The sequence below is a fragment of the Apiospora hydei genome, assembly GCF_038363865.1.
Source record: "Apiospora hydei strain CBS 114990 chromosome Unknown utg000009l_segment0_segment0, whole genome shotgun sequence".
NCBI lineage: Eukaryota > Fungi > Ascomycota > Sordariomycetes > Amphisphaeriales > Apiosporaceae > Apiospora > Apiospora hydei.
This window is the reverse complement of record NW_027117368.1, coordinates 2444926-2469882: the sequence shown is the minus strand read 5'-3', so window position 1 is coordinate 2469882 and position 24957 is coordinate 2444926. Positions and strand designations below refer to the sequence as shown.

Genomic DNA, 24957 nt, shown 5'->3' with positions numbered 1-24957 from the left:
ACAGGTAGGTACCCAGCATACTCCTTAAACAGCTGCACCTGGAGTGGAGGTATCATAATCCATCAAAGGTTGCTAGGCAGTCTTCAGTACATATCAAAACGAACAGATGAATGGAGGCATGTTGTCTATCTGTAGTTTTCAAGGGGTCAATGATGTTCGGCTTTTAAGCCCAGAACCTGAAGTGGTTTGTCAAAATCCACGGCCGTGAAAAGGTACTTTGCCTATGGAGTCAAATTGGACATGTGTGCAAGCTTAAGCTAATCAATTGATGGCAGGGAAGTACAGTACCTACTTCCCTTTCAACCAATTTCAACATTTCTGCACCTTAACCTGTTGTCAACTGAACCGAACTTTGTCCATGGGATATATTTTGATGCAGTGCCTTCAAGTCTTTCTACATCTCCCAGTCAGCGACAGAAAGAAAGTTTCCGAGAGCTTGTCGCTTAACCTCAGCTTTATAACTGAAGCCAGGAAGTACCTAGTGGGATGAAAGAGCGAAGGCGGCAGGGCAGGTACACCAACTAGAGATGACTTCTTGGGCTTAGGTATACGCCGCTTGGCATTGCCCCTCCATTGTGCTCGCTCCTTCCTTGCCTGGCTAGGGGATTGCGCATAAACGCCAACTTGGACAAATGAACAACACCCTTCATCAAGAAAGGAGGGACATTTCTACTACCAGTAATTCAGTTTTGGAATAGCTTCTTCAATTGTAGCATTTTTCAACATCAGCATCATTATCGCCTGTTCCACACGCCTGTTCAAACCAACCGGTTGCTTCATTCAACAGGTACGCGCATTAGCAAGCGACCGTAGACTAGAGCTACGACCGAGGACAGTCGATAAGAGTCTCGGCCTTTGTTAGCTAGGTATCTACTCGCTCATGCGACTTCTTCGACCTCTAACCCTTCTATCGAGGAGCTTGCCCAGACTTGCTGCGCCTCTGCTATCGATATCCTATCACCTCAAGTGTCGATCCCTTCGCCCGATCCCCTCGCTACTCGCAATCCCCTCACATCATCATCGATACCGAACATACAGTACAACAGTCGATATGGATAAGGTCGACACTACAAGCCGGCTTGCCGCCTTGCGGAAGTTCATGAAGGAGCATAATGTCGATGTATATGTTGTGCCGTCCGAAGACAGCCACTCCTCCGAATACATTGCCGCCTGCGACGCCCGCCGAGCGTTCATTTCGGGCTTCACGGGCTCTGCTGGCTGCGCGGTTATTACACACGATAAGGCTGCTTTGGCTACCGACGGCCGCTACTTCAACCAGGCCTCCAAGCAGCTGGATGACAACTGGACTCTGCTGAAGCAGGGAATCGAAAACGTACCAACATGGCAAGAATGGTGCGCCGAACAGGCTGCTGGGGGCAAGAGTGTTGCCGTCGACCCAACCCTTCTGACTGCGGGAATAGCTAAGAAGCTTTCCGATAAGATCAAGAAGGAAGGTGGAAAGGAGCTGGTGCCCATTCAGGGAAATTTGGTCGATCAGGTGTGGGCCGGCGAGCGGCCCTCGCGGCCCAGTGAACCAGTCTTCGTTCTCGAGGATAAGTACTCTGGCAGGGACGTCAAGGCTAAGCTCGCTGAATTGCGCAAAGAGCTCGAGAAGAAGAAGGCTTTCGGCTTTGTCGTTTCCATGTTGGATGAGATCGCTTGGCTTTTCAATCTCCGTGGCAGCGACATCCCCTACAACCCTGTCTTCTTCTCGTATGCCGTGGTGACACCCGAGGACACCACGCTCTATATCGACTCATCAAAACTGGACCAGAAATACCAGGCTGCTCTAGCTGAGGTTGGAGTGGTTATCAAGCCATACGATGCCGTGTTTGAGGAGGTTACATCTTTGGGCCAGAAATGCCAGCAGACCAACAGTGCGAAGACGGGCGAATCGCAGAAGTTCCTCATCTCTAACAGGGCATCATGGGCTCTCAAGCGTGCCCTGGGAGGAGACGAGATGGTGGAGGAAATGAGAAGTCCTATTGGCGACTCCAAAGCAGTCAAGAACGAGGCTGAGTTGGAGGGTATGCGGGCTTGCCATGTCCGAGACGGTGCCGCCCTGATCGAGTACTTTGCATGGCTTGAGCAAGAGCTTATCGCAAAGAAGTCCACCCTGGATGAAGTGGATGCCGCCGACAAGCTCGAGGCCCTTCGCAAGAAACAGGAACACTACATCGGCTTGTCGTTCGACACTATTTCCTCCACCGGCGCAAAGTAAGTCTACCGCTTGTCAAACTCCCCAATCGCAATTGACGTCTAATAATCCTCAGTGCCGCTGTGATCCATTACAAGCCTGAGAAAGGAGCCTGCGCCACGATTGACCCGAACGCCATCTACCTTTGCGATTCAGGAGCTCAATACCTAGACGGCACAACTGACACAACGCGGACTCTGCACTTCGGAACCCCCACGTCAGAAGAGATTGAAGCCTACACGCTGGTGTTGAAGGGAAACATCGCTCTGGACAAGGCGGTGTTCCCTAAAGGCACTACTGGGTTTGCTCTGGATTGTCTAGCACGACAACACCTCTGGAACCTTGGTTTGGACTATCGTCACGGAACTGGTCACGGCGTAGGTTCCTTCCTGAACGTCCACGAAGGCCCAATCGGTATTGGCACTAGGGTGCAGTTTGCCGAAGTGGCATTAGCTCCTGGTAATGTCATCTCCAACGAGCCTGGATTCTACAAGGACGAGTCTTTTGGTATTCGTATCGAGAACATCATCATGGTCAAGGAGGTGAAGACCAAGCACTCATTCGGTGACAAACCCTGGTTGGGCTTCGAGCACGTCACAATGGTGCCCTACTGCCGTAAGCTTATCGATACGAGCCTGCTGACAGACGGAGAGATTGCTTGGTTGAACGCGTACAACGCCGAAATCTGGGACAAAACACACGGATTCTTCCAGGATGAGGTCGTATTGAACTGGCTGAAGAAGGAAACTGGACCCTACTAATCTGCCAAGGATAAAACACCGGCTCGGTTCCTCCGTCAGCCAAGTGCAGTTCTTGAGCTACAAGACATCCCTAGGCGTTCCCGAAGCGAAGGAAGGCAGAAGCGGCAAAGAAGAAGCCAAAGCTCAGCTTGAAAGCCGGGTCTTTGCGCAGTGCTTCTAGGACACGCGAGTTCTTGACTCGCTGTTTCACCCGCAGTTGGTCGACGAGATCAACTCCGTACCTGGCGGCAACCTGAACGGGACACAGTAGACGTTAGCCAAACATACCTAGAGAGCCTGAAGACAAACATTCAGGCTGTGATCATTGCCGAGTGTCTTACCTGAACGATGACTACGGAAATACCCAGTAGCAATACTAACGTTTTGGAAAAGACGCTGACCATGAGCCCAGCCAGGAAGCCTTGACCGGAGGTATTAGAATTAGCTTCATACACCCAGATCAAGTTGAAGAAGGCCGGTAAGTTGTTTGCAGAGTCCGTAGCCCCATTGAATGATCTGATCAAGCCAAACGAGACAAACTTATGTCTACCGGATGATAAGTGTGGCATGCACAAATCTAGAGAAAGACAGGAGGGCGCTTACCGCTAATACTTCCACCGGACAGCTGCCTGAGCATCTCGGGATCTAGACCCTTCTCCTTGGTCGCCGCTACAGGACGCGTCTCTGCTGATTGAGACGCGAAGGGTCGCGGTACGGACAGCGCATCCATACGCAGCGGACGGCGATGCTCTTGCAGTGCTACGGCGGTGCCTAGGGAGAAGCTGAGACCCGTGCCCAGCAGCGCGGTGCGACGGAGCGCGGTGCGGCTTATGAGAAGTGCCGACATGGCTTTTGCTGGTGCCTTTGACCGGGAGTTTGTGCTAATTGGGTGTTCCTACTGCAAGGCCGAGTGGTGCCTTTGGTGTGGATGAGATGCTAGTAGTGAGTCTGGCCGTGTTGTTGATACTGCCCTTCTTATGATGGTTCGGGTACTTTTTTCTTGACGTCACTGGCCCGTATGTACCGAGGCTCGGGCGCTAATTGCGATTGTCGGGGGCTCGGTGGGCCACACTTTGGTCGCGATGCTCTCCAGAGACAACCAGAGGTAAGCAAACAGGTCGCATCCACACTCGCACCCACGCATACGAATTCACAGTGCCGATGGGCGTATCGACTCGGTCTTCGAGGAGTGATGTAAACAATGGTGTGTTGGTTGAGATGCTCAAACCCTTTTGACTTGATATGCAAGATCTGGTACGACACATTTGAGTTGTAACAATTTCGAATTCTGTCCAACCCTGGCCGTAGCATCAGACTAAACTATAAAGACATATCTCATGAGATTCGTAACCAATCGAAATACAGCCTCTGGTGCATAGCCATACTGTTTTCTCATTTGGCTGTACACAAAAGCATACCAAATGATATAGTTCCAACTCCATGCTCAGTACATAGTTCTATGAGAAAGAGAGAGAAGCATATGCTGTAAAAAAAACCTGGGGGTATCTAAACGCGTGTGCTTAATCAGAAGAGAGGACACCTTAATCGGGGAAGTAGAGCTCGAAGTCCAGCACGCTCTCCGAACTGGCATTCGGCGACGACTCGGTGCTCCCCTTGTGGCTCATGAACTGCGCATGGTCCGCAGGCTCGGCCATGGAGTTGCCCATCTTGATCTCGTGCAGGATCCTCTCGGTGATGGGCTCATCCCGATAACCACGTCCGGTCGCCATCTTCTCTCCATCGCCCTCGTCCCCCTTCCTTCGTCCCCGGAATAGGCTCCGAAGACCGGCGCCGCGGCCCTTCTTCTTCTCCGCCCGCCGCCTGATGGGATACACGCCCAGGCCTACAATCATCTCGTGGCGGAACTCGGCGCTGACGCTGCGCTTGGTCGAGGCGCCGTGCTCAGCGCCGAGCTGGGCGACCGTGTTGCCGGTGTGCGGGTCGGGCACGCCCACGTCGACGCCGGCGTTGGTGGAGCGCCCGGCGCCCCGCTCGACCTTGAGGGTGGAGAGGACGAGGATGTTGGTGACGAAGTAGACAAACTTCTCGCCCGGGTTGCGGTCGAGCAGGCGCAGGACCGAGTCCTTGTAGGCCGGGTCCTCCATGAGGCCGTCCATCTGCTCGTGCGGGCTGTCCATCTTCCACCACTTGGCCGTGGCGGCGTGGCGGGCCTCGGTCGAGCTGCCGTCCTTCTCGAAGAAGGCGTTGATGATGCGCTCGAAGGTCGCCTTGACTTTCGTGCTCGAGCTCCGGTTCAGGACGCTGCTGTAGTTCTCGATGTCGACCGGGCGCGGGTCGATCCCCGGCTGCAGCTCGAGAGGCACGGGGCCCCTGAAGGAGGAGTAGGCGTAGAGCGGGTCGTAGGGCTTCACGACGCAGGCGCCCATGAGCTTGTCGCGGTACTCACTGGCGAGGATAGGCTCGCTGATGAGGAAGATGGGCGTCCTGGGTCGGGACTTGAGGTTGTGCATGGTACCCATAGTGTTATGCTCCCGGCAAGGCTGGGGGAGGAATAATATGCTTGGATTGGTGTCTGGTAGCGATGAAGAATGGGCTATACAATCTCTGTTGGTATTTGGGTATTATTTATTCCGTCTCAATGTTGTTGATGTCGCCCTTGTACGTCTCGATGGGACGACTCGTTCCTTGAGTGTTACATTGCGACTCTCCTTGGAGGCCTGTTCTGTGAAACCTGCAAGAATTCCGGTATGACTTCACACATAACGGCAGGGCGTAGAGTCGCACGAATGAGATGGCAGGGTTTCTACAGCCTGGGTGGCGGTACGGCGAATGAGCAGTCACGCACTCGGTAACTGCGCCCCCGTTCTGGCCGATGCCCTCTTCGAGTAACCCGACGGATTTGTTTGCAATAATAGATAAAGCGGATGGCTTTCTTCAGCTGGGCTCACACGGGCGACAATCCGCCTTGGGTGAAAAACAAGCTGGAAGTCATGTTGGATTCGTAGTGGCTTGAACAACATTGAAGCGTGTCAGCCAATCCGCGAGGTACTTTCAGTAGGTAATTACACAAGCAAGCAATCAGCGAGACGGACTGGAAGTGAACGCCTTGACGAGGGGCAAACGCGTCCCTGCCCTTGTCCCTGTCCCTGGAGTTGGGGTAGACTGGCTGGAGATGGGTCGAGGTGCAGTAGCCTGGAATTTTCGTCTGGGGAAATCGCAACTGTACATCGCATCTGCGAACCCCTTTGACGGCTGAGGCTCCTCCAAGGGCCCAGCGACCCCAGCCGCATACCCCATCCTGGTGTCCCTTTCTTTCTCTTGCGGCTGGTTTTCCTCCGCGCAACACAGGCAGAGACTGACAGGAAACTGGTCTCTCGCAACTTCGAGTCTCTCCTGTTCTCGCATCAGAGCCCGAAAGGAAGGTCGCGAGATATGGCATGTTACTGAAGGCCCAGTTATCCACGCCCTAACATAAGGTAACCAACCTGCTTGCAATGAACTTGGATAAGATTTACGTGACAGACGTTTCGACGGAACGGCCCGACCCCACCACCGGCTCTCGACAATGGCAGATTAGACTCCAGATCAACGAATTCTATATCGAAGAATTTATCATTCACGATCCCCGTCCTCCAGCCTTCTACAAGCTCCAGCTCAACGACTATGTCCGCGAATCCGCCCACGTACTCGCGCGGAAGTTTGCTCGTCTGGGCAGGGCCGCCACTAACGAACATGCCGACCTTGGCGCATGGCACGACGACCTAGCCGCCTACACGCAGAGTCTGTGGGAGACTTTGAAGCTCGACTCTTACAGACAGACTCAGCGTCGGGCTTTCCGTCGAGAATCTACCGGATGCATCATCTACATAATTGACCAAGAGCGTGTAAACGAACATCACTTCCCCCACCCCGTATTGAGTATACAATGCCTCAAGTGGGAACTCTTGGAGACGGCCTGTCCGGGGGAAGGCTGGCCATCCGGCTATACTCTGGCTGTTTCGCGCGTAGTCGATGCGAAAAATGTCGTGAGGAAGCCTTACCTTGAAGAGCTGGAAGAAGTGCAGAAAAGTAAGCTGCATGGTGTCAGCACTATAAAGATCTTGCTAGTGGTAGCTCGCGATCTGACCAAGATGGGGAGGAACCGAGATGTCGGCCCTGAGCTGACCCAGGAGCCATTGATGAGGTTGCAATGGATGTTGAATCGCGCCAAAACGCGTGTCTTGCTCGAGGTTGTGCGACCTGGATCGCTGCAGAGCCTTAGACATCATTTGACCTCGAGGCGCGGACAAGGAATGCACTTCAACATCGTGCACTTTGATCTGCACGGAGATGAGTATGCATTTTACTTTATGAGGATCTCAACATGCACCCTAGTATCGTGTTCTAACCTCCACTGTCTTACAGGGACATTCTCGGGAAAAGATCGGTCTCCCGACTCGTCTTCGCTACCGGAAAACATGGCAGCCCCAAAGGGGTTGTCAGTGAAGACATCAAGGACGTTGCAAGGCTCATGCATTTGGAGCTCATCGAGCATGTCGTGATGACGACTTGTTGGTCGGCCTATGAAGAGGCCGGCAGTGTTTATAGCATGGCCCGGCAACTCGTACACTCCAACGTCCGTGGGGTGTGCGCTGTCTGGGGCCCTACAGGAACTGATTGTGTATCGGCTTTCAACTATGCATTCTATACACAGCTCCTCCGAGAGGACGAATCTTTCGAAGCTGCCATACATAGCGCGCGGCGAGCGATCCGATCAGCGCCTGAAAGATGGCCCGGTGCGAGGCAATACCGCGACGACTTCCTCTTTGTGTACTATTCGCGCGATAACCCGATCAAGCCCGTGGCGCCAAGGCAGTCGCTTTCCGAGACGCTGAAGTCATGCACAAGATATATCTTCGGCTCGCCACGGTTCAATGCCCAGATCTTTCGTCGCGCGGAGCAGAAGCAACACATACCATCACGGGATAACGGTGGCGGTATTATCCCGCTAAACTTACTCCTTTTCGAGCTGGAAGTCTACCTCCAGGTGTATCGCATCGTCTACGCCAGCGATTCCGAAGAACACCAGGAAAAGATGAAAGAGACGATCCAGAATCTCTCGAAGATGTGGCTGCGTACAAATTTTATTGACGAGGTCCAATATCGGGAGATTCCACAGGACAACACACGTAGCATTACAACGCTGCCGAGACCACACCATAAGGAGTCGAGGCATACCCACGGGTACTTGCTCGGCCACCGTCTGCCACGCGCGCTGGGTGGCACTCTTCATGTAATCGACGGCCTGGATGACGTGTTCAGGCCGCCCTACGGCAGTTCTCAAGCAAGGATCAAGAACAGAGGCAACACGATCCAGATGCTGCGCAAGTTTCTTATTGAACTCAGCGCTAATGATTACGTGATATTTCTGGGCTTCCGAGTTGAGAGTAACTGGATGCCGCAGGAATGGGTAAAGAGCTGTCCTAGGGATATGAAGTACTGGTCGCACGGGAGCTCCGTGTACGAGGATGCGCTGGAAAAGCCCAACTCGCTGGATTTGGTCCCAAATTTCGCAAATGGTAATATCGGATTCTTCTAATTGTACTTAATCATGTTTTTTAGAATGTCGAAATCTCCCAATCAGCATGCACCGTGCTGTACCTAATGACCATCCTAATGATCACGTTATATATCCCGTGGTAATGGGCGGTTCCGACCTTGAGCTTACTTTTGGCATCGGGGAACTTGTCAGGGGCGAACCCATAAATCCAGTAAATGTATCTTTCTCTGGTGGCGCGGTTTGTTCATTTTTGACGGTGAAACGCCCTGTCGTGGGATTATAGGATTCCGGCGCTTGGGTTGGGCGGGAGGCCATTCTGGGAGGTCGCCTGCTGGACTGGAAGGAGTGGCCACTGGGCTTCTACGGGTGCTTGCTGTTTGGCAAGTTGATAGATGTTTGGCAGTGCACTTGCCTTCCGCTGTTGACGTGGGCTCTTAACCAGGTAGCACAAATTATGATGTGGCGTCCATAGTTTCCTAGCACCAAACACAATCAATGAGTTTTCGCCTTATGCATCCGACAATCTGCATATTTGGCATTCGAACCCATTTCCATCTTACTGTACGCAGCAGTTTGCCTTGAACTGCGCGTTTGATCGCCTGAGGCCGGCACAGCCTGAAATTCTAAAATCAGGGCATTCTTCTACTTACCTACGGAGCGAATTCCGGGTGGCTCGACTTCCTGTGTGGCATGCTGGGCGCACCCCTTGATTGGGCGAAGCAAACCTGCAGACACCCCCAATTGCAGCAACTTCCGGGACTCCCATGGCTCTGTCACACAGTCGCAGTGAGTGACAGCGCCACCTCGCTCAGCTGAAAGAAGGCTGTCTCACCCGCCGGCAGTTTTTCCACTTCCCATTTATGCAACATTCAACGTATTCCCGCGTACTCCTCCACAGCGACATTCGATGGTGGTGCTATACTGGGACGTATTATGGAATCGTGAACTGAATGATTGATTGAGGATATAGTAAGAGGGTTATTGCCCTCTCGCTTTGTAGCCTTCTAACAATTTATCAACAGTGCCTTCGCGGTCATGCCATGCTCATGGCACCTGAACCACGACCCAACTCGGTTGGATTCTTGCAGAGAGCAAGATCCATCCTGAAAAGTGATTCGGCAAACTCAGGGCGAGTCGACGACGAGCTGAAAGTGGTTCATAATCCCTTGGGAGCAGAAGGGCCATTAATCGAGTAAGAACATACTAGACATTCGACTCTCAACCATAATATGTGGTCACTGACATGCGCTACAGTGTCGTTGCGGTTCATGGATTAGCCCGGGGGTTCAAAACATGGACATGGGGCACCGGAACGCTACGACGGCAAAACTGGCTCGAAGCAGGGCTAGCGCAAGATGAATGCGGGAAAGGAATCCGCATTCTCACTTATTCTTATGATCCGGATATCTTCGAATCGCATACCCATGTCCGTCAGGTTCTCTACAGTAGGGCGCATAGCTTGGTTCAAGCCATTGCCGACCATCGCCGCCGGTCGAAGACACCTGCTGATAGGCCCATCGTCTTCATTACCCACAGTCTAGGGGGTCTAATTGTGAAGAGGGCACTTATCTTCTCCAGCGAGTCACATGATCTGGGTCTACGGTCAATTGAGTTGTTGACCGGAGGTGTCGTCTTCTTTGGGACGCCCAATGACGATACCGAACCCAAGTCCCTAGCGGATGTCATCCAAAAGGTTTCTTGGCTCGGTGCTGGCCATGACACATGGGCGAATCGCTCGGGCACTACACTGGAGAACGACGCAAAGTGGCTCGACAACGAACTGGAAGCATATAAGCCTATCCGGTCGGAGATTCGAGTTCTTGAAGTGTATGAGGGAAAGAAAACATCATTCAGAGGGATCAAAGATATAGTAAGTCTTTCAGTGTGACACACAGGCCTTTGAGCTGATTATAGATAGGTTGTGGGTGAGCCGCAATCCTTCTACGCCGGAAGCGATGTAAGCAGGCTCACACTTCAGAGGAAACACACTGGTCTGGTCAAGTTCGATGGAGAAAATGACCCGTGTTATAGAAAGTTCATGGGCAGGTTCAGAACTGTCTTGGACGACGCAAGGGGCAGGGCAGCTAGAAAGCTTAGGAGACAGCAGTCTCTAAAGTTGATGCTTGGTTAGTGTGTTTGAACCTACTCTATCTGGATTTGTCTGACCTCGCACAGGAGGTGACAACATCGCTTATCTACAGACCGACTTCAATATCCCCTCGACCATCCCTGAAAGCAGTGCCCAGATTGATATTCGCTCGGGGCTTACCAGCAACCTCAGGAATCTATTGCAAGAACAACGCAAGGACACCGATTTCAACATAGTGACATTGTTCGGTCCTCAAGGCGTGGGTAAGACCACACTCGCCCGCAATTACTGCGCAAGCGTTGAAGACTCGGTGTGCTTCAGCTTCTGGATTGATGCGGAAAGCCGTGAGACTGTGATCACGGGATACCTGCACCTTTTGAAGACTATTGTCAATTACTATGCCGAAAAGTATTTCGCCAAGAAACTACCTAACCCGCGGGATGCTCGAGCCCGAGTCGAGAAACACCTAGGCATCCGCAATATCGAAGAGATGCTTGAGGGGGAGAGCATAAAACGCCTTGAGCCTGTCGATGTACAGTCGGCTATCAAGGGCGCCAAGGACTGGTTGTTGAGAGAAGGCAACAACTGGCTCCTAGTGTTCGACAACGTTCACCCAGAATACAACTTCTTGGAATTCCTTCCCCTGTCACGGAATGGCCAGATGATTCTCATATCGGAGGAACGGAGTTACTGTCCATGGGGAAAGACTATTGAAGTGCCTCAATGGGCAGAGGATGATGCCATTGAGTTGTTCCAAAAACTCAGTGGCAGTCGTTGCTCTGACGGCGAGAAGACAGGTCAGTTGCCCTTCGATTTTAGTCTGCATTGTCTAATCCCGGTGGCGTAGAGAACCTCTTCAAGGAAATTGTCGAGTCACTCGGGTCACAGCCGCTGGCCATATCCTGTGCTGCCACCTACGTTAAGGACCGCGCAAGGACGCCAGAGCAGTTCCTCAGTTTACTGCAGAATCCTGACTCCTTCCTTGATGGGCTGTCGAGTGGCTCGCCTCTGACATCTGGTCTACTACAAGTCTGTTCGATTTTATCATCGCATGCACTGCCATTTGGGTTCATCGAGAAAATCACACAAGAGCTGAGCCATCTTGATGAACGCCGAGATAGCTGGGGTAAGATCTGCCTTGCGTACCTTTATGATTTACATACTTACATTACAATAGCATCGCTTGGAAACCACACAGAGAAGCTTAGGCCAGTCCTGAAAGACTTGGAGGACAACAATGTACTTCTTCGCGTCCCAAAGGGTAGCTCCTGGTCCGGGACGTTGTTGACGGGCGAAATGGCCAGCTCCGTCGATCAATTCCTACTGCAGAAGGGTGCGAGAAACTGGATACAGAATACCTGGATGACAAACAAAGACCGGAAAGTCCGCAGCACCTGGATGGCCACGTTTTGTTGCGTCCGACTCATCCGTCTCCAAGACGCCAATTCGGGTCTACAGGAGGTTCAGGCCGCTGAACGGCAAATCATGCCGCATGCCAAAGCATGTTTCGACCTTTCTAGCCTCCTCCAGAGTGACTCTAAGAAGTACGAGGAGATAGAGTGGCATGTCCTCGGCGGGCTGTTCATGAGACACGGGGCCGGTGCTGAGGCGACAAAATGCTTCAGGCTGGCACTGGAGAGCCCCAAGCAAATGGCCCCAGTGGAGAAAGCAGAAACACTGATGGCGCTTTCATCATTATACCAATTGAGAGGCGACCTGAATGCCTCTCGAAAGATGCTTGACCGAATTGAAACCGCCGAGGTGTCACGCGAGGACAGTCGATTGGGTAGGACAGTCGCGCTAGCTAAAGCTTTGGGAGAGGCGGCAAAGGGGGATTTCGAAACCGTCAAAAAGCAGTTGCGGATTCTCGACGAGCACCAAGAGAAGGACCTGGGGGCTGTGGATGGAAGAACCATTTTCACTGTGCACAAATTTGCGGCCACGATGAAGAACTTGGACCAGCTGGACGACTCGCAGGCGCTCTACAGACGTGCTCACCTCTCGTACTCAAAGCTGCTGGGTGACAATAACGCCGTGACACTCGACGCGGCGGAGGAGCTGGCCCAGATCCTACAGCTCCGAGGCGCCTTTGCCCAGGCCGAAGACCTCTTCCTGTTCACGGTGCGAGTGAAGCAGGCGACGTTAGGCCCGGCACACCCGAGCACGGCCATCTCGCAAGCAAAGTACGCCGCGCTCTTGGATGGTAAGGGCGACTTCGAGAAGGCCGAGACCATGTATCGCGACGCATTTACTACCATGCGCGGCGCACTCGGCACGTCGCACCCCATTTACCTTGCGACACGCGAGAACCATGCGCTCAGCTATCGGCGGCGCGCGCACCAGCGGCCCGTTAAGGTCAAGGCAAACACGGTGGCGCCGTTGTCGTCGCTGTCGGAAGAGGAGGGGCGCGAGAAGGCGCTCGAGCGCGCCGAGAAGATCTTCGACGAGGTAATCGAAGCCAAGCTGGGCAACACGGCGCTGTACTCAGAGGAGGACGTCCAGTCCACCCGCCTGAAGCTCGCCAAGATGTACGAAAGCGAGGAGTTCTTCCGGCAGCGTACCGGACAGAAGAGACTGCCGCTCAGGAGGGAGTCAAGTGGGTTCTGGTAGTTTGAGTGCGTTCATATAAGCCCATTGCTTTCCCTGGAATCTGAACACACGTCATGCTATCCCTATTACGATCTCGTATATCACTTGGGAACAACGGAAAGGCTCAGCCTCTGACAAGTCCTGATAACATATCGTCCAGGGTTGTAAATCTATGATAAACCACATATATGCACTCGGAGACACAGGACAACACAACAATCCAAGCTAGAGTCCCCTATCAGCTTACTTCGTTTCGACCAACTTGATGATCCAGTCAATGACGAGCTCCGTACGGCTGATTGTGGGGACGTGATCACTATCAATCCTTGTGACGTCGACCTTTTTGCCCGTTTCTCGTTCAATCATATCGATTCTCTTTTGCTGGACGAATGGCGGAATGAGATGATCATCTTCGCAGAACAAATAGGACACGGGCACGTCTTTGTATCCAGCATAGGTCAGGGGGCTGGCAAAGCTAGCTGCCGAATGTCTCACCAGCGTATGAGCCCATACCAGTCCTTCCTCCGGCGGGAATTTGCTGAACGAGCGTTCAGCCATCTTGGAGAAATCTGTATAATGCATCCAGCCATTTTCCTGAATCATCCATAATTAGTTCTACGCCAGGAAGATGGAGGGAAAAAATCCGATCCAGTGCCGATGAAATGGATACCGGGAAGTGCATGACTATGGTTGACAAGGCAAGAGTGAAGAGGAGTTATGAAGAGGAGAGAAAACGAACATCGATTTCCGTTGCAATCTGGTTCTCTGCCGGTACTTCGGCCAGTATGCTGCCAGGGGCCTGGCCCAGTGCAGGAACCAGAGACGTCATGTAGGCGATCCTTATGACCCCGCCCTCGAGGCCCTGCTCCTGGCGACTTGTCTTGCTCCATCCCTTCACGGCCTCGCTGGCCGGCGCACCTGCGTACGAATGCGCGATGAGGAGGACGTCGCGGCCGGCGTCGGCCAGGCTGGCGATGTGCTTGGTGATGAAGGCGGCGTCGTCCTGCAGGGTCGGCGGCGGGCCCGGCCGGACTTCGCCGCTCTCGAGACCGACGCTGGGGAGATGCAGGGCCTGGATGTCGATGCCACCTTCGCGATAGCATCGACGACGGGTTGGAGGTGCTTTGGCAGCCCGGAGGCTCCTGGGATAGCGATGATGGAAGGAGCTCCCATTGTAGTAGCAATATATGAGGTGGACGATTTTGTGCTGTGTTTCTGGGGTGGGAAGAGAAGAGGTCTGCAATCCTAGAATAGGCCTGCACTCCACGGGATTAAATATGTAGATGCACACACCCAAGGTCATTCGTACCTCGGCTGGTTCTTTCACCCGTCTCCGGTTGTCTCGCTACAGTAATAGGAATATCTCTTAGGTACACCGAAATTATGGCCGAATAAGTAATAGTATCCATCGGCGTGCATGCAAAGCTGTTGAGTGGAAGAGGTATACGAATCGTGGGATATTCTTAGTATCAAGAGGTGCAGGTAAACTGGGCCCCCCTCATGCGTATTGGCACTTTTCCGGGGTGTGTCCAGCTGCTGATGGCCATTGTCCAGAGAGGGACTCGACGACTCTAGGTTATATCGTTGGAATAATCTACGAAAAGCTCTGGTCGGACTTACAAATCCATGCAGCCAGATGATACATTCAAACCCCTTGTCTTGTCGTGGTATAATCAAGGTAGTAGCCCAGAAAGGGGTACTAGTAGCTGCAGATTACTTAGGTACTTTCCATGTAGATACATGTAGATACATTGATAAGTCGGAATCTCGTGTGACCTCTGCTGCCTTGCCTACATGTATTCAACCCATCAATCAAGCGCCTCCACTTCTCCCGTCTTACTTGCCAACAGCACTTTCACTTCAGTAGGTACTTACGCAATCTCGCAATCGGATCTACATTGCAACATGGCCGCACAAGGGACCCCCGAGATCGTCTTGTACGACCTGGCTTGTACAAAGAACGTCTGCTTTTCGCCAGTTGTCTGGTGCACCCGCCTAATGCTCAACTACAAACGAATTCCGTACAAGACCGTCTTCCTCGAGTTCCCAGACATCGAGGCCACACTGAAAGAGATGTAATGCCCCCTTCAATCACGTCCTACCACGCATGCCAGAACTCCTTGGTTTAGGTAGTAACCATGTCTTCTAGCGGCTTGCCCCCTAACGAGACCGGCCGCAAGTACACGGTCCCAGCCATCCAGCACGTCCCGACCGCCACGCACCTGATGGGCTCGATCCCCATCGCGCAGTTCCTGGAGTCGACGTACCCGGACCCGCCGGTGCCGCTGACGTCGGAGCTGGGCAGCGAGATCGGGGCGCGGGCGCGCGCCGTCGTCGGCCCCGTCATGACCAAGTCCCTGATGCCGCGCGAGGTCCGGATCCTGTCGCCGCGCAGCCAGGAGTACTTCCGCCGCACGCGCGAGGCCTCGATCGGGCGCCCGCTCGAGGACCTGCTCGGCGAGGGCACCGACGAGGAGCAGCAGCGTTGGGACGCCGTGGACGAGGAGCTGCACGGCCTCGGCGCGTTCCTGCAGACCCGCAAGGCCGAGGGGCCCTTCGTGCTCGGCGCGCGGCCGAGCTACACTGACTTCTTCATCGCGGGGTCGCTTCAGTGCGCGAGGACGGTGGACGAGGGTGTGTTTAAGAGGATCTCCAAGTATCCCGGCTTCAAGGACATTTATGAGGCATGCCAGCCTTACATGGAGAGGAAGGACTAACAGAGAACCAAGCAGACGAGATGCATCAATAGCCGACTCGGTTGGAGATCAAGCAAAGTTCCAACTCTTATCATTACCGCTGACAAGTCTTACTTCTAAGAGTCAAACCGTTTAGTCTAGTAACACCAATAGAATGAATACGGTTCATGAAGTGGCAATCTGTTCATACGTGGTCAAGAACTGAATATGTACAAAAAACCCATCATGTTTAAAGAGTTGCCAAGGCCCACCCAACATTCATGACAATGTCGTGAAATTACTACCGCCTGCTATTTGAGCTTCTTACTGGCACTGGCTGTACCACTCGTTACTGGCCTTGCAGGTTCCAGCCGAGCAGCACTTCGGGCCGCTCCAGCCGTTACCACCGCATTGGCCGTACATGGCAGCGCACTATGCAGTCTTTGTTAGTCCTGAGCGTCGCCACAGAAGGGAATGCCGCATTTAATATGAACTTACATTGCCACCACCACCGCCGCCGCCGCCGCCTCCGCCGTTGTTACCGCCACCACCGCCGCCTCCACCGTTGCCGCCACCGTTATCGCCGCCACCACCGCCGCCGCCGCTGGAGGCGCCGACGTTGATGGTCGCGGAGCCCGAAGAGAAGTAGCCCTCGGTAGCGACGATCTGGTAGTCGTGGGAGCCGAGCTTCATGCCGGCCTTGGCCCAGGCGTCGAAGTGGTTAGCGACGGTGACGGTGCCGCCCGTGCGCTTGCTGTTGCGGACGGACCAGAACTGCTGGAAGTTGGAGGTGCCCTCGATCGAGGGCGCGTTGTTGCGCTGGCTCACGCCCATCTGGTACGTGCCGCCGTCGCTCGTGACGGTGCCCTTGTTGGTGGCGCCCGACGACGGGTTGTACGTCCCGAAGTTCTCGACGATGTAGTACTCGATCAGCGGATTGCGCGTCCAGCCGTAGACGGCCAGGTAGCTGTTGCCGTTGGGGCTGTAGGTGCCGCTGTAGGTGATGGTGCTGTTTGTTACAAGCCGGTGTTAGGGATAGGGGGTGGTCAAGATTGTAAGTAGGATGCAAACTTACCGGGCACTGCCGGGGTTCCATCCTTTGCCGCCGACCCAGTTGCCGTTGCCGGACCAGCGGGCGCTGTACTGACCGCCGGCCTCGTTGGTGTAAGTCACATCACCGGCACCATCAGTCCAGAAGGAGCTGCAGGTAGGCGCATGGTCAGCCAAGACACGAGTAGGTGAAAGAGGCTCAATGTTACTTACTAGTAGTATCCATTGTGAGTGCCGGTGCCAGAGGGAGTGGCACGACTCATGAGGTCGAAGAACTCAGTGGCATTGCCGTTATCCAGGGGGAAGGCAAGGCTGCCGGTGGCCGCCGCCAGCACAGCAAGGAGCGAGGCGATCATCGTGAAAGAGCTGAGCTGAGATGGCAGTTTGCTGTGATGCTCGATCGAGAAACTGATCGTCCCTTCCCCAGGGATGCAGCTAAATATATACCTGAGTCGTCGTTCTTCCCCTTACTTCCTCCCCTGGTCCTTTGTCTGCCCGGGCATGCAGCGCAAATTCCGGCAAACCGGAGTGGCAGACCAGCCATATCCCTAGGTCTAGACGAACCTTCGAACGACGGGAGTCCATCGTCAGATTGTTCGTGGTGCGCCAAGCTGGATCCGTGCCCATCTCATTGGAGGAATTATCCCTCAGTTGGGTTGACATGACAGGTTCTGACCCCGGCGTGACAGATGAGAGGGGTGCGCTAGGGACCACATCACGACACGCTCCCTCCCATCATCCCGCGTCTCTTTCGCATGTATCCGAGTCCGGGGCCTCTCGTTCTCTCGTAAAAGAGCGCCGTGTCTCAAGACTGGGGTGCAGGTGGCGGTCTCATGCACATGAGAACGCGGGTCTAGCGAGATGTGTTGTTCAAAAGGCTTGCTTTCGACCTTCCTAAAATTAGAATGAGAGAGGGCTGTTCACGATGCGGGCGGCGGACGGAGATTTCCAAGGATCTCGCCAGCGGTTAATCTGGAGCTTGGGTCCCTTCGAGCATCTTGGCTTCGGCTTGGCGACGGCTTGGCTGCGGAGGAGCGTGCGTGTGTGCCTCCGAATTACTATCCTGAGAACCCCCGGGGCCCCCGCCTGCCCAGCAAATCTTCCTATTTGGGAGAAATGAAAGCTCCGGCTTCCGGTGGCTTGAGACATATGCACGCCGACCTGAGAGAGCCCCCGGATATACATGTTTGTGCGTGTCGGGTGATGCACCCATGACATAGGAGCTGGAAGGAGGGCGGATGATCACATCTCAGCCTCACCGTACGTTAAAGGCAACAAAAACGCGAGCTAACCAATGCAATGGCTTTTCATTGGGCCGCAAGTGTAAATGAAAGCTCTTCTCGAGATGGAAGGGATACGAAATCCATGCGCCTCATTGATTTCAAGTAGATTACAGATCACACGTTTGGGTACCGTGCGGTAAGGCAGAGATGCTGTGGTAAGGCAGAGATGCTGTGGTAAGCCTCCTCAACTCCAAGACGGGCGAGTTGCGTTGGCTAAACATCGAAATTCATGGCAGCTTCGGATAGTCGGCCAGTCGATGTTGTCACCTGTACCCCTATTCACATGGGAGTCGGGCAAAGAATAGGAGAGAAGATGATGACCAGAGTGCTCCCCAGGCACCTCGCTCGAATGATCACCTCAACTGATGCGAGCTGATACCTCGTTTTTCCCATATTGAAAGGATATTAGTTCCTTGAAATTTAAATTTGGGCATTGTATTCGTTCGTGTGTAACTCAATCCCGACCTACTTGTTCGCCGTTTTCCCACAACGTCGACATGGCTACAGCTGGCTACCTGTGTCCAAAGGAAAACGAATACGACAGAAGATCTGCCAGGGTAAAGATTTGCTTTTTACAGTTTATGGACTTCCCTCCGTGGCTTTTCTTACCTGCCGCGTCGGGAACCTGCAGTATCCCGTTATAACACTCATCCGGGCCGTCGGGATCTCGAGCAAGCCCAACAAGCCTAGCTGAGTTCTGGCCCATGTCGGTGTTGGATGATTCCTCAATGTTCATCCCCATGGTACACCAGTGCACCATGGTCTTTGATGGTCCATAGACGCCGTCGGGGAAAGGGGGCGGCTGCCTGTTAGTCCAAATCTCAGTCACGGCCTGGTATAGCCATACACTATGCCCAACACGCTGGTCATCCTGTATCTCTACAGTATGGCCGCATTCATCCCTTTCGTCCAAGCCGGCGAGTGTCTCGCGCACCACCGCCGTCGCATCCCTAAACGTGCGAGCAATGGTACCCACTGTATCCTGGTGGTGCGAGTTGGGCACCACGAGGTCTTTCAATGTCAGGCCGACGCCTGGCTAGCCGCGATGCCGACGGCCGACCCGCTCGACGACCCATAGGCGACCATGACCTCCTCGAAGAGCCCGTACGTCTACACGCCGACCGCGGTCCATCCGGCTGTGGTATTGCTGCTTCGGAACTACGTCCAGTCGCTCAGGTTGGTCTTAACGAGGAGCACGGCGCTGGCCCTGCATAGCCTTGTCGAGCCGCATGGTGGTGCCCAGCAGCGCGTAGGAGCTCGCAGTCGTGTTCATGCGGTCACCTGTCGCGATTTTGTCCATCAAGAGGATCGGGATGCCGTGCAAAGGCCTGCGCAACGTGCCGAGTGCGCGCTTGGTATCGAGGCGCGAGGCGATGGCTGGGGCGTCTGGGCTGGGTTGGAGAACGGTGCAGGGTTTGCTGTTGATCGTGGCTATGTGATGTAGGTAGCCCCTCGCTGGTGGACAACCAGAGGCAAGACCGATGCCTAGGTCATGTAGACTTGCATCCTTTCGCAAGAGCCGGGCCAGCGAATATATGCGGCTGGTGCACATGAAAATCCCTATGTAAACAACCCACGAGGCATCCGTATTGCAGGTTCTCGCTTAGCGCCAGTCACACATCACCATCATGTCACATGGCAATAGCAGAAGAGTGCAAAGTAGAAGAGACAAAAGAGATTTCTTGGTGCTACGAATATAGTTGGTGTACGTTCCTCTCATCACAAACATCTTTCCAGATGCCGAACGAGTCCTGCCGGTAAGGCAAGAACTCTCATCCCAAAGTGGGCTCCCCATTGCACGACTTGGTGCATCCGTGACCATGACTTCTGCTTCCTCTCCCTAAACCTGTGCCGTTGCCGTACTAGGGGTATATAGTGTTCCCTGTTCGGGCTTCCGAGTCGCAATGTTGCCGGGTTGAAAACAGACAGGACTGATGAACATCCCATGTGTTCAAAGTCTCCTACAACTGCACATACACTATAGGCGTGTACGTAGATGTGTCACGATCGCGGTGACCGAACCGCTATAAGTCGGTTGAAGGCAACGATTCAAGTGGTTTGAACCGTGGCGACTTCGTCCTGTCATCGGCTGATTTGCCAGCCAACTTCGTCTTCTCAACGACAGACCAATAGAGGTCTGAGACTCCACGAGACCGAGATGGCGGAGCATCAGAGCTAAAGAGATGGGGTTAGCACCAGATCGCCCCGCAAAACGTTGATGGGGTAGCCGGAGAAAGAGAGAGAGAGAGCGCGCGCTTACTCAAGGGGTCTCGAAAGAAACTCTCTAGTTTGCCAAGAGCCGATTTTGTTGGCTGAATCTGCACAAGAAGTTTGGGTCAGCGGCGATCCTTCTTACAGACAATCCACGGCCCCCTACTGCCGCAGGAAGCTGGAGTTGATGGGGCACATACCATTACCGACAACCAAACCCGGACTTTCCATAGGTTGCCGCACTACCAAGGCTGCAGCATGGTGGCGGAGTTGTGTGTAGTGCTGTGAGGGACGGTACCCAACCGCATTCGCGGCGGATCCTCCAAGAAACCGTGCAGATTCCCTTCCCGAAACCAAAGTAAGAGCGTCGGCGGCTGCGCTGCTCGCCAGCGGGGCCACCGGGAAAAACAGAAACGCGTCGTGACCGTCGTTACATCCGAAAGAGACGCCGAAGAGCACCAGGAGGAGACATAGCAGCCCCCACGGCGTCGTTGTCGTCGACGACGACGCCGGCGCTAGGATCCCCCAGCTGCCTTCCGCGCCGTCGAGATGGATGCCATGTTGCCTCTCAAGCAGGACTTACATGGCAGTGGCGGCGCTCCGTACTGGCGAAGCTGCCTGCCACATGTCGTCAATCGTAAGGGGTAGTTATGGTTGGTGGTTGGAGAAGGGGAAAGAGAAGGGAAAGCCCACCAAGATGCATGCAGCGCAACCACTTATATGATAGTCCTGCCAGTGTATGTGGGAGATCGTAGTGGATCCCGTCGTTGAGAGGAGGTCGGAATCGGCAGGCAGGGGTCCAGGCTTTCACCGCTAAACCTCTGGTGGGTCGAGGTGGTCGAACGACGGGGTCACCTCTCACCTCGAGCGCCGCCTAGGCCGCTTTCTATCTTCTCGCGCATAAGCTAGCGACTGTCGCTCCTTTGGATGAGAGACACGTCGTCTAGTGTGGGCACAGATCGGGTGTTCGTGCCATAGACATAGCTTATCCGGACACCGGGTAGCAGCGTCCTGCTGAATTCGGATTCCTCCCCGGATGACATCCACATGCGCGCATCCAATTGTACTGTCCCGGCGGGGCACGTTAAACCTCCCTTGCAATCCAGCAGTATTCTCACTGAGCCAAATACCCTCGGGGGGCGGTCTGGGAAGCGCTTGGAACACCAGCCATTCGAGGACACAGCAATTTCGGTAGACTGTGTCGGTGTGAAGCGGTGGCGGAGACGACCTTCTGAAAGGAGGGGTATCTGGAGGGGTTGGATCGCCGTCCCGGTTCTCTTACCAGAATTTTTCGACGAGAAAATATCACACGGGTCTTGCGGGTTCTGATGCTGGAGCCAAATATCGTAACTCAATTGAAATGGCGAAATATTCTCCTGATGGTCGGCTAACGGAATCTTGGATCGGACGCTGCTCGTCCCACGGTTCTCTTTTTTGAGGCTTCCTAGTGTCTGTGGAGTCGGACTCACAAGCTTGTTGATCTGTCTGGCGTTAGACTCAGTCTATTGAATGCACATGGTATAGTAGCACATATACACGAAGACTGCGCAGCGCAAAGGCTCACTGAATACAACCTCGAAACAGGCGGTTGCATTCTCGACGTATGCTGCAGCATGTGCGCCATATGCGAATAACTAGTTACCCAGATTCGAATCGCGATCTAGAACAATGTACCGTCTCCATCCATGAGAATAGGGCTAGATCTCGTTTGCGGGCGGTGGAGGGCGGCCATCTCCCGCCCGCCCTTCCACGTGCCAGCCTCGAGCATCTGTGCCATGCTGAACTGTACCCCCTTCTCGGCAAAATGAGCCGAGACGTGCTTGTATAACTCATCAAGCAGAGCCACGGTCATGGCGCGCCACTCCACAATAACGTCACCTGTCGCCGAGTACGAAGGCAGATCTTGGCCCGAGGCATTGCGGCCCTGTTCAAGAATTGCCGGCTTGAGCTGGAGCACACCAAGATCGACAAACAGACCGCCATTGCGGTACTCTGGTAAGCCTGTACCCAGCTCCGCGTTGACGACCCGGAAGCCGAGTACGCGAACGAATGGTACGGTGAGGGAATAGCCAAGCCACTGGGTCAGCTTGTGAAATGGCTGAATGGCCCCTAGCTCTTTGTCGCCCTGATTGCGATCAGCAAGCACCTGGAGTGGCCAGGCATCTCCGATAGGTGTGCCTCGAACATGTGTCCGATTCTTTGGCCATGAGGGTATCAAGACGTTCTGGAGGGCGGACCAGAGAACTTCATAGTCTAAGACTTGGGGTTCCTTCGACGACTGAGTCAAGAAATCTTGAATGAGAGTACATGTTAGTGAAGCCTACCTATCACTTTCGGCGTTCTGACTTACCAACAAGGTTGCCAGGTCGGCCAGTTGGACCAAAGATCTTGGGCAATGAGAGCAACGAGGATCCCACATTGTTGAGGAGGTTGACCCGGGATGAAACTCCGACCATTGGGTTCTCGGAAGAGATCTGGAAGTAACTGTTGAAGACGTCCTCTTGAAGTCCAGTCAGACCAGCACCTAGAGCCGAAGTCAGCAATCCCTCCGTCTAGAAAAGCACGAGAGCACCATCGTCATACCGTCCACGCATTCCTTTGGTCCCTCGGCCGTACTGAAAACGCCAGCCGTGAACATGTAAAGAGAGGCGACAGCAATCCCCTCGCTTCGCCCATACGTCTTGCCCGAGGTGGGTTCCTTGAAATTCCACACATCGCCAGCGCCGGCATCAAGCAACACCGACACGAAGAACAAGTCGATCAGACGGCGAGTCCTCTCCGTCGGGTCGCATCCCTCCGACTCCCATTTCTTCAGCAGCGGGGTGATGCGGTCAACGCCTCCGACGTCGAAGTGCTGCCAGCGACCATGTGGAGGGATCTCCGTATATCGGTCAGGACCAAAGTCTCGCTGTTGTCCTCATGATGAGCTCTCTCAACGCCACAGTAGAAACATGCCTGACGCTTCTGGAGTTGTGAAGATGATAAAACTTACGCTGATGACGCTAAGAACAAAGTCGGCGGTTTTTGGCATGTGCTCGGGGTGGTAGTCGAAGTTGTTGAGGGCCCCTTCCCCCGCAGCTTTCAGGACTAATCGGGAGCGGTCCCGAACAGCCTGGAGGCTCAGCAGGTACGAGATATCTTTATCCTCGCTGGTGTTCATGTTGCTGTTGGTATGATGGTGTTGTACGTAGTATTGCCTGCTTCGATGTCTTGGGTGTGTTCTGGTATGTGGACGATTAAGACAGTCAACACTGGAATGCAGTTAGAGGTAGCCGGCGTCGGTCCATGGCGGTCGGCGACCGCCGATCGTGCTTGCTGTCAGCCATAGATTGTACTAGCAACACTCCGCCGCTTCGCGGCTCCGTTCTGCTTATAAATCTTAGCGAAAAGTAAACAAATAAAATGCACGGTTCAGTACGGTAGTGTAGTAATATTAAATAAAAAACGTAATTATGGAATAAACTTTTTTAAAAGTAAAAAATATATAATAAGGTAAAAAAAATAGGTTTATATAACTTTACGTTATAAAGAATATTTTTTAATTTTATAAATTAACCGTAAATTTTTTTAGTAAATAAATTATAACCGGTAAATATAATTTTTTTATTATTATAATATAACGCGTAACGCTAATCGTATTAAGTTAAAACCGTATTTTTTTATAATATTTTTAATTTAAACGTATATTATTTTAATAAAATCGGTTAAGGTTTAATATTAATATTTATATTAATAATTTTAATTAATTTTAATTAATTTTAATTATTTAATTTTTATATTTATTAAATATTAATTAAATTAATTATTAATCGTAATATTTTACCCTCTTTTATTTTTTATTATTTTAATTCGATACGATTATATATTAATTTATTATATAAATTCGTATTGATTTATATTTTTACCCGCCTTGTTTTAATATTTTTTTAAAAAAAACGATTTTATATATTATCGTACGCTTTTAACTATAAATTTTAATACCGAAAATACTAATCGCACCGCTAATAATAATAATAACGCCACGTATAAAAACGAACTTAAAAATAAAAACAATATTTTTAAACCTCGTTAACCGAATACTTTTAATAATACGACTAAAAATAATAATATTCACAGCCGCGTTACACGTAATTACTCCCTTACCCTTTATCTTATAATATTTTTACTCCGTTTAAATTTAAACTTTTTATTACGAAAGAATTTAAAAACTTAAATAAAAATATCGTTAATTATTAAATTAAAACTTAATATATAAAATATATAACGTGGTTTACTAGTAAGCGAGATATATTATATACCGGGACACTTTTTCTATTTTTAATACTTTTATATAAATTTATTTAATTATAACGCGCTTTATTAACTAAATTTACTCGCTATCCGATTCGCTACTCGATTTTACATCCTTTTTACATGTTCGCGCATTATGGCCTGTCTCGCCGCAGATCCCATAGCGCCTGCCACCCGTCGCGCGCCTCTTCGATAAACCACCATTTTCGCCTTCATTAATCGCTGGCCGCTTCCCTTTTGCCTTTTTGTCCTGCAGCCTTCGAGATTCCTTAATCGTAAGGGCTCCTCCAAGCTGGACTCGCGACTTTTTAGCTCTCCGGCGCTTCGAAAGGG

At 52.6% G+C, this 24957-nt stretch overlaps 10 protein-coding genes across 10 annotated transcripts; 5 read left to right on the top strand and 5 right to left on the bottom strand.

Moving 5' to 3' along the window:
• Positions 1 to 880: 880 nt before the first annotated feature.
• PG997_012541 (Xaa-pro aminopeptidase PEPP) lies at positions 881 to 2958 on the top strand (the record flags this gene model as incomplete). Its single annotated transcript, XM_066816855.1, has 2 exons — positions 881 to 2217; positions 2274 to 2958. The coding sequence occupies 2 exons, from the start codon at positions 881 to 883 to the stop codon at positions 2956 to 2958; spliced, it is 2022 nt and encodes a 673-aa protein (XP_066662547.1).
• A 70-nt stretch (positions 2959 to 3028) lies between these two features.
• PG997_012540 (uncharacterized protein) lies at positions 3029 to 3784 on the bottom strand (the record flags this gene model as incomplete). Its single annotated transcript, XM_066816854.1, has 3 exons — positions 3029 to 3190; positions 3279 to 3358; positions 3541 to 3784. The coding sequence occupies 3 exons, from the start codon at positions 3782 to 3784 to the stop codon at positions 3029 to 3031; spliced, it is 486 nt and encodes a 161-aa protein (XP_066662546.1).
• Positions 3785 to 4019: 235 nt separating this feature from the next.
• PG997_012539 (uncharacterized protein) lies at positions 4020 to 5453 on the top strand (the record flags this gene model as incomplete). Its single annotated transcript, XM_066816853.1, has 4 exons — positions 4020 to 4042; positions 4094 to 4126; positions 4466 to 4574; positions 4713 to 5453. The coding sequence occupies 4 exons, from the start codon at positions 4020 to 4022 to the stop codon at positions 5451 to 5453; spliced, it is 906 nt and encodes a 301-aa protein (XP_066662545.1).
• A 939-nt stretch (positions 5454 to 6392) lies between these two features.
• PG997_012538 (Tetratricopeptide TPR_2 repeat protein) lies at positions 6393 to 13136 on the top strand (the record flags this gene model as incomplete). Its single annotated transcript, XM_066816852.1, has 11 exons — positions 6393 to 7231; positions 7303 to 8456; positions 8500 to 8675; positions 8721 to 8879; positions 9071 to 9223; positions 9460 to 9629; positions 9692 to 10307; positions 10356 to 10563; positions 10613 to 11323; positions 11374 to 11652; positions 11704 to 13136. The coding sequence occupies 11 exons, from the start codon at positions 6393 to 6395 to the stop codon at positions 13134 to 13136; spliced, it is 5898 nt and encodes a 1965-aa protein (XP_066662544.1).
• A 222-nt stretch (positions 13137 to 13358) lies between these two features.
• Positions 13359 to 14288, bottom strand: PG997_012537 (alpha/beta-hydrolase; the record flags this gene model as incomplete). Its single annotated transcript, XM_066816851.1, has 3 exons — positions 13359 to 13709; positions 13855 to 14157; positions 14205 to 14288. 3 exons carry the CDS (start codon positions 14286 to 14288, stop codon positions 13359 to 13361), a joined length of 738 nt encoding a protein of 245 aa, XP_066662543.1.
• A 732-nt stretch (positions 14289 to 15020) lies between these two features.
• Positions 15021 to 15832, top strand: PG997_012536 (uncharacterized protein; the record flags this gene model as incomplete). Its single annotated transcript, XM_066816850.1, has 2 exons — positions 15021 to 15190; positions 15265 to 15832. The coding sequence occupies 2 exons, from the start codon at positions 15021 to 15023 to the stop codon at positions 15830 to 15832; spliced, it is 738 nt and encodes a 245-aa protein (XP_066662542.1).
• A 282-nt stretch (positions 15833 to 16114) lies between these two features.
• On the bottom strand, positions 16115 to 17196 carry PG997_012535 (glycosyl hydrolases family 11-domain-containing protein; the record flags this gene model as incomplete). The annotated part of the gene is made up of 4 exons (XM_066816849.1): positions 16115 to 16222; positions 16289 to 16799; positions 16866 to 16991; positions 17054 to 17196. 4 exons carry the CDS (start codon positions 17194 to 17196, stop codon positions 16115 to 16117), a joined length of 888 nt encoding a protein of 295 aa, XP_066662541.1.
• Positions 17197 to 18973: 1777 nt separating this feature from the next.
• PG997_012534 (uncharacterized protein) lies at positions 18974 to 19201 on the top strand (the record flags this gene model as incomplete). Its single annotated transcript, XM_066816848.1, has 1 exon — positions 18974 to 19201. The coding sequence occupies one exon, from the start codon at positions 18974 to 18976 to the stop codon at positions 19199 to 19201; it is 228 nt and encodes a 75-aa protein (XP_066662540.1).
• Positions 19202 to 19306: 105 nt separating this feature from the next.
• On the bottom strand, positions 19307 to 19675 carry PG997_012533 (amidase; the record flags this gene model as incomplete). The annotated part of the gene is made up of 1 exon (XM_066816847.1): positions 19307 to 19675. One exon carries the CDS (start codon positions 19673 to 19675, stop codon positions 19307 to 19309), a length of 369 nt encoding a protein of 122 aa, XP_066662539.1.
• A 2319-nt stretch (positions 19676 to 21994) lies between these two features.
• Positions 21995 to 23494, bottom strand: PG997_012532 (uncharacterized protein; the record flags this gene model as incomplete). The annotated part of the gene is made up of 4 exons (XM_066816846.1): positions 21995 to 22626; positions 22685 to 22858; positions 22918 to 23242; positions 23327 to 23494. The coding sequence occupies 4 exons, from the start codon at positions 23492 to 23494 to the stop codon at positions 21995 to 21997; spliced, it is 1299 nt and encodes a 432-aa protein (XP_066662538.1).
• Between the last annotated feature and the right edge of the window lie 1463 nt (positions 23495 to 24957).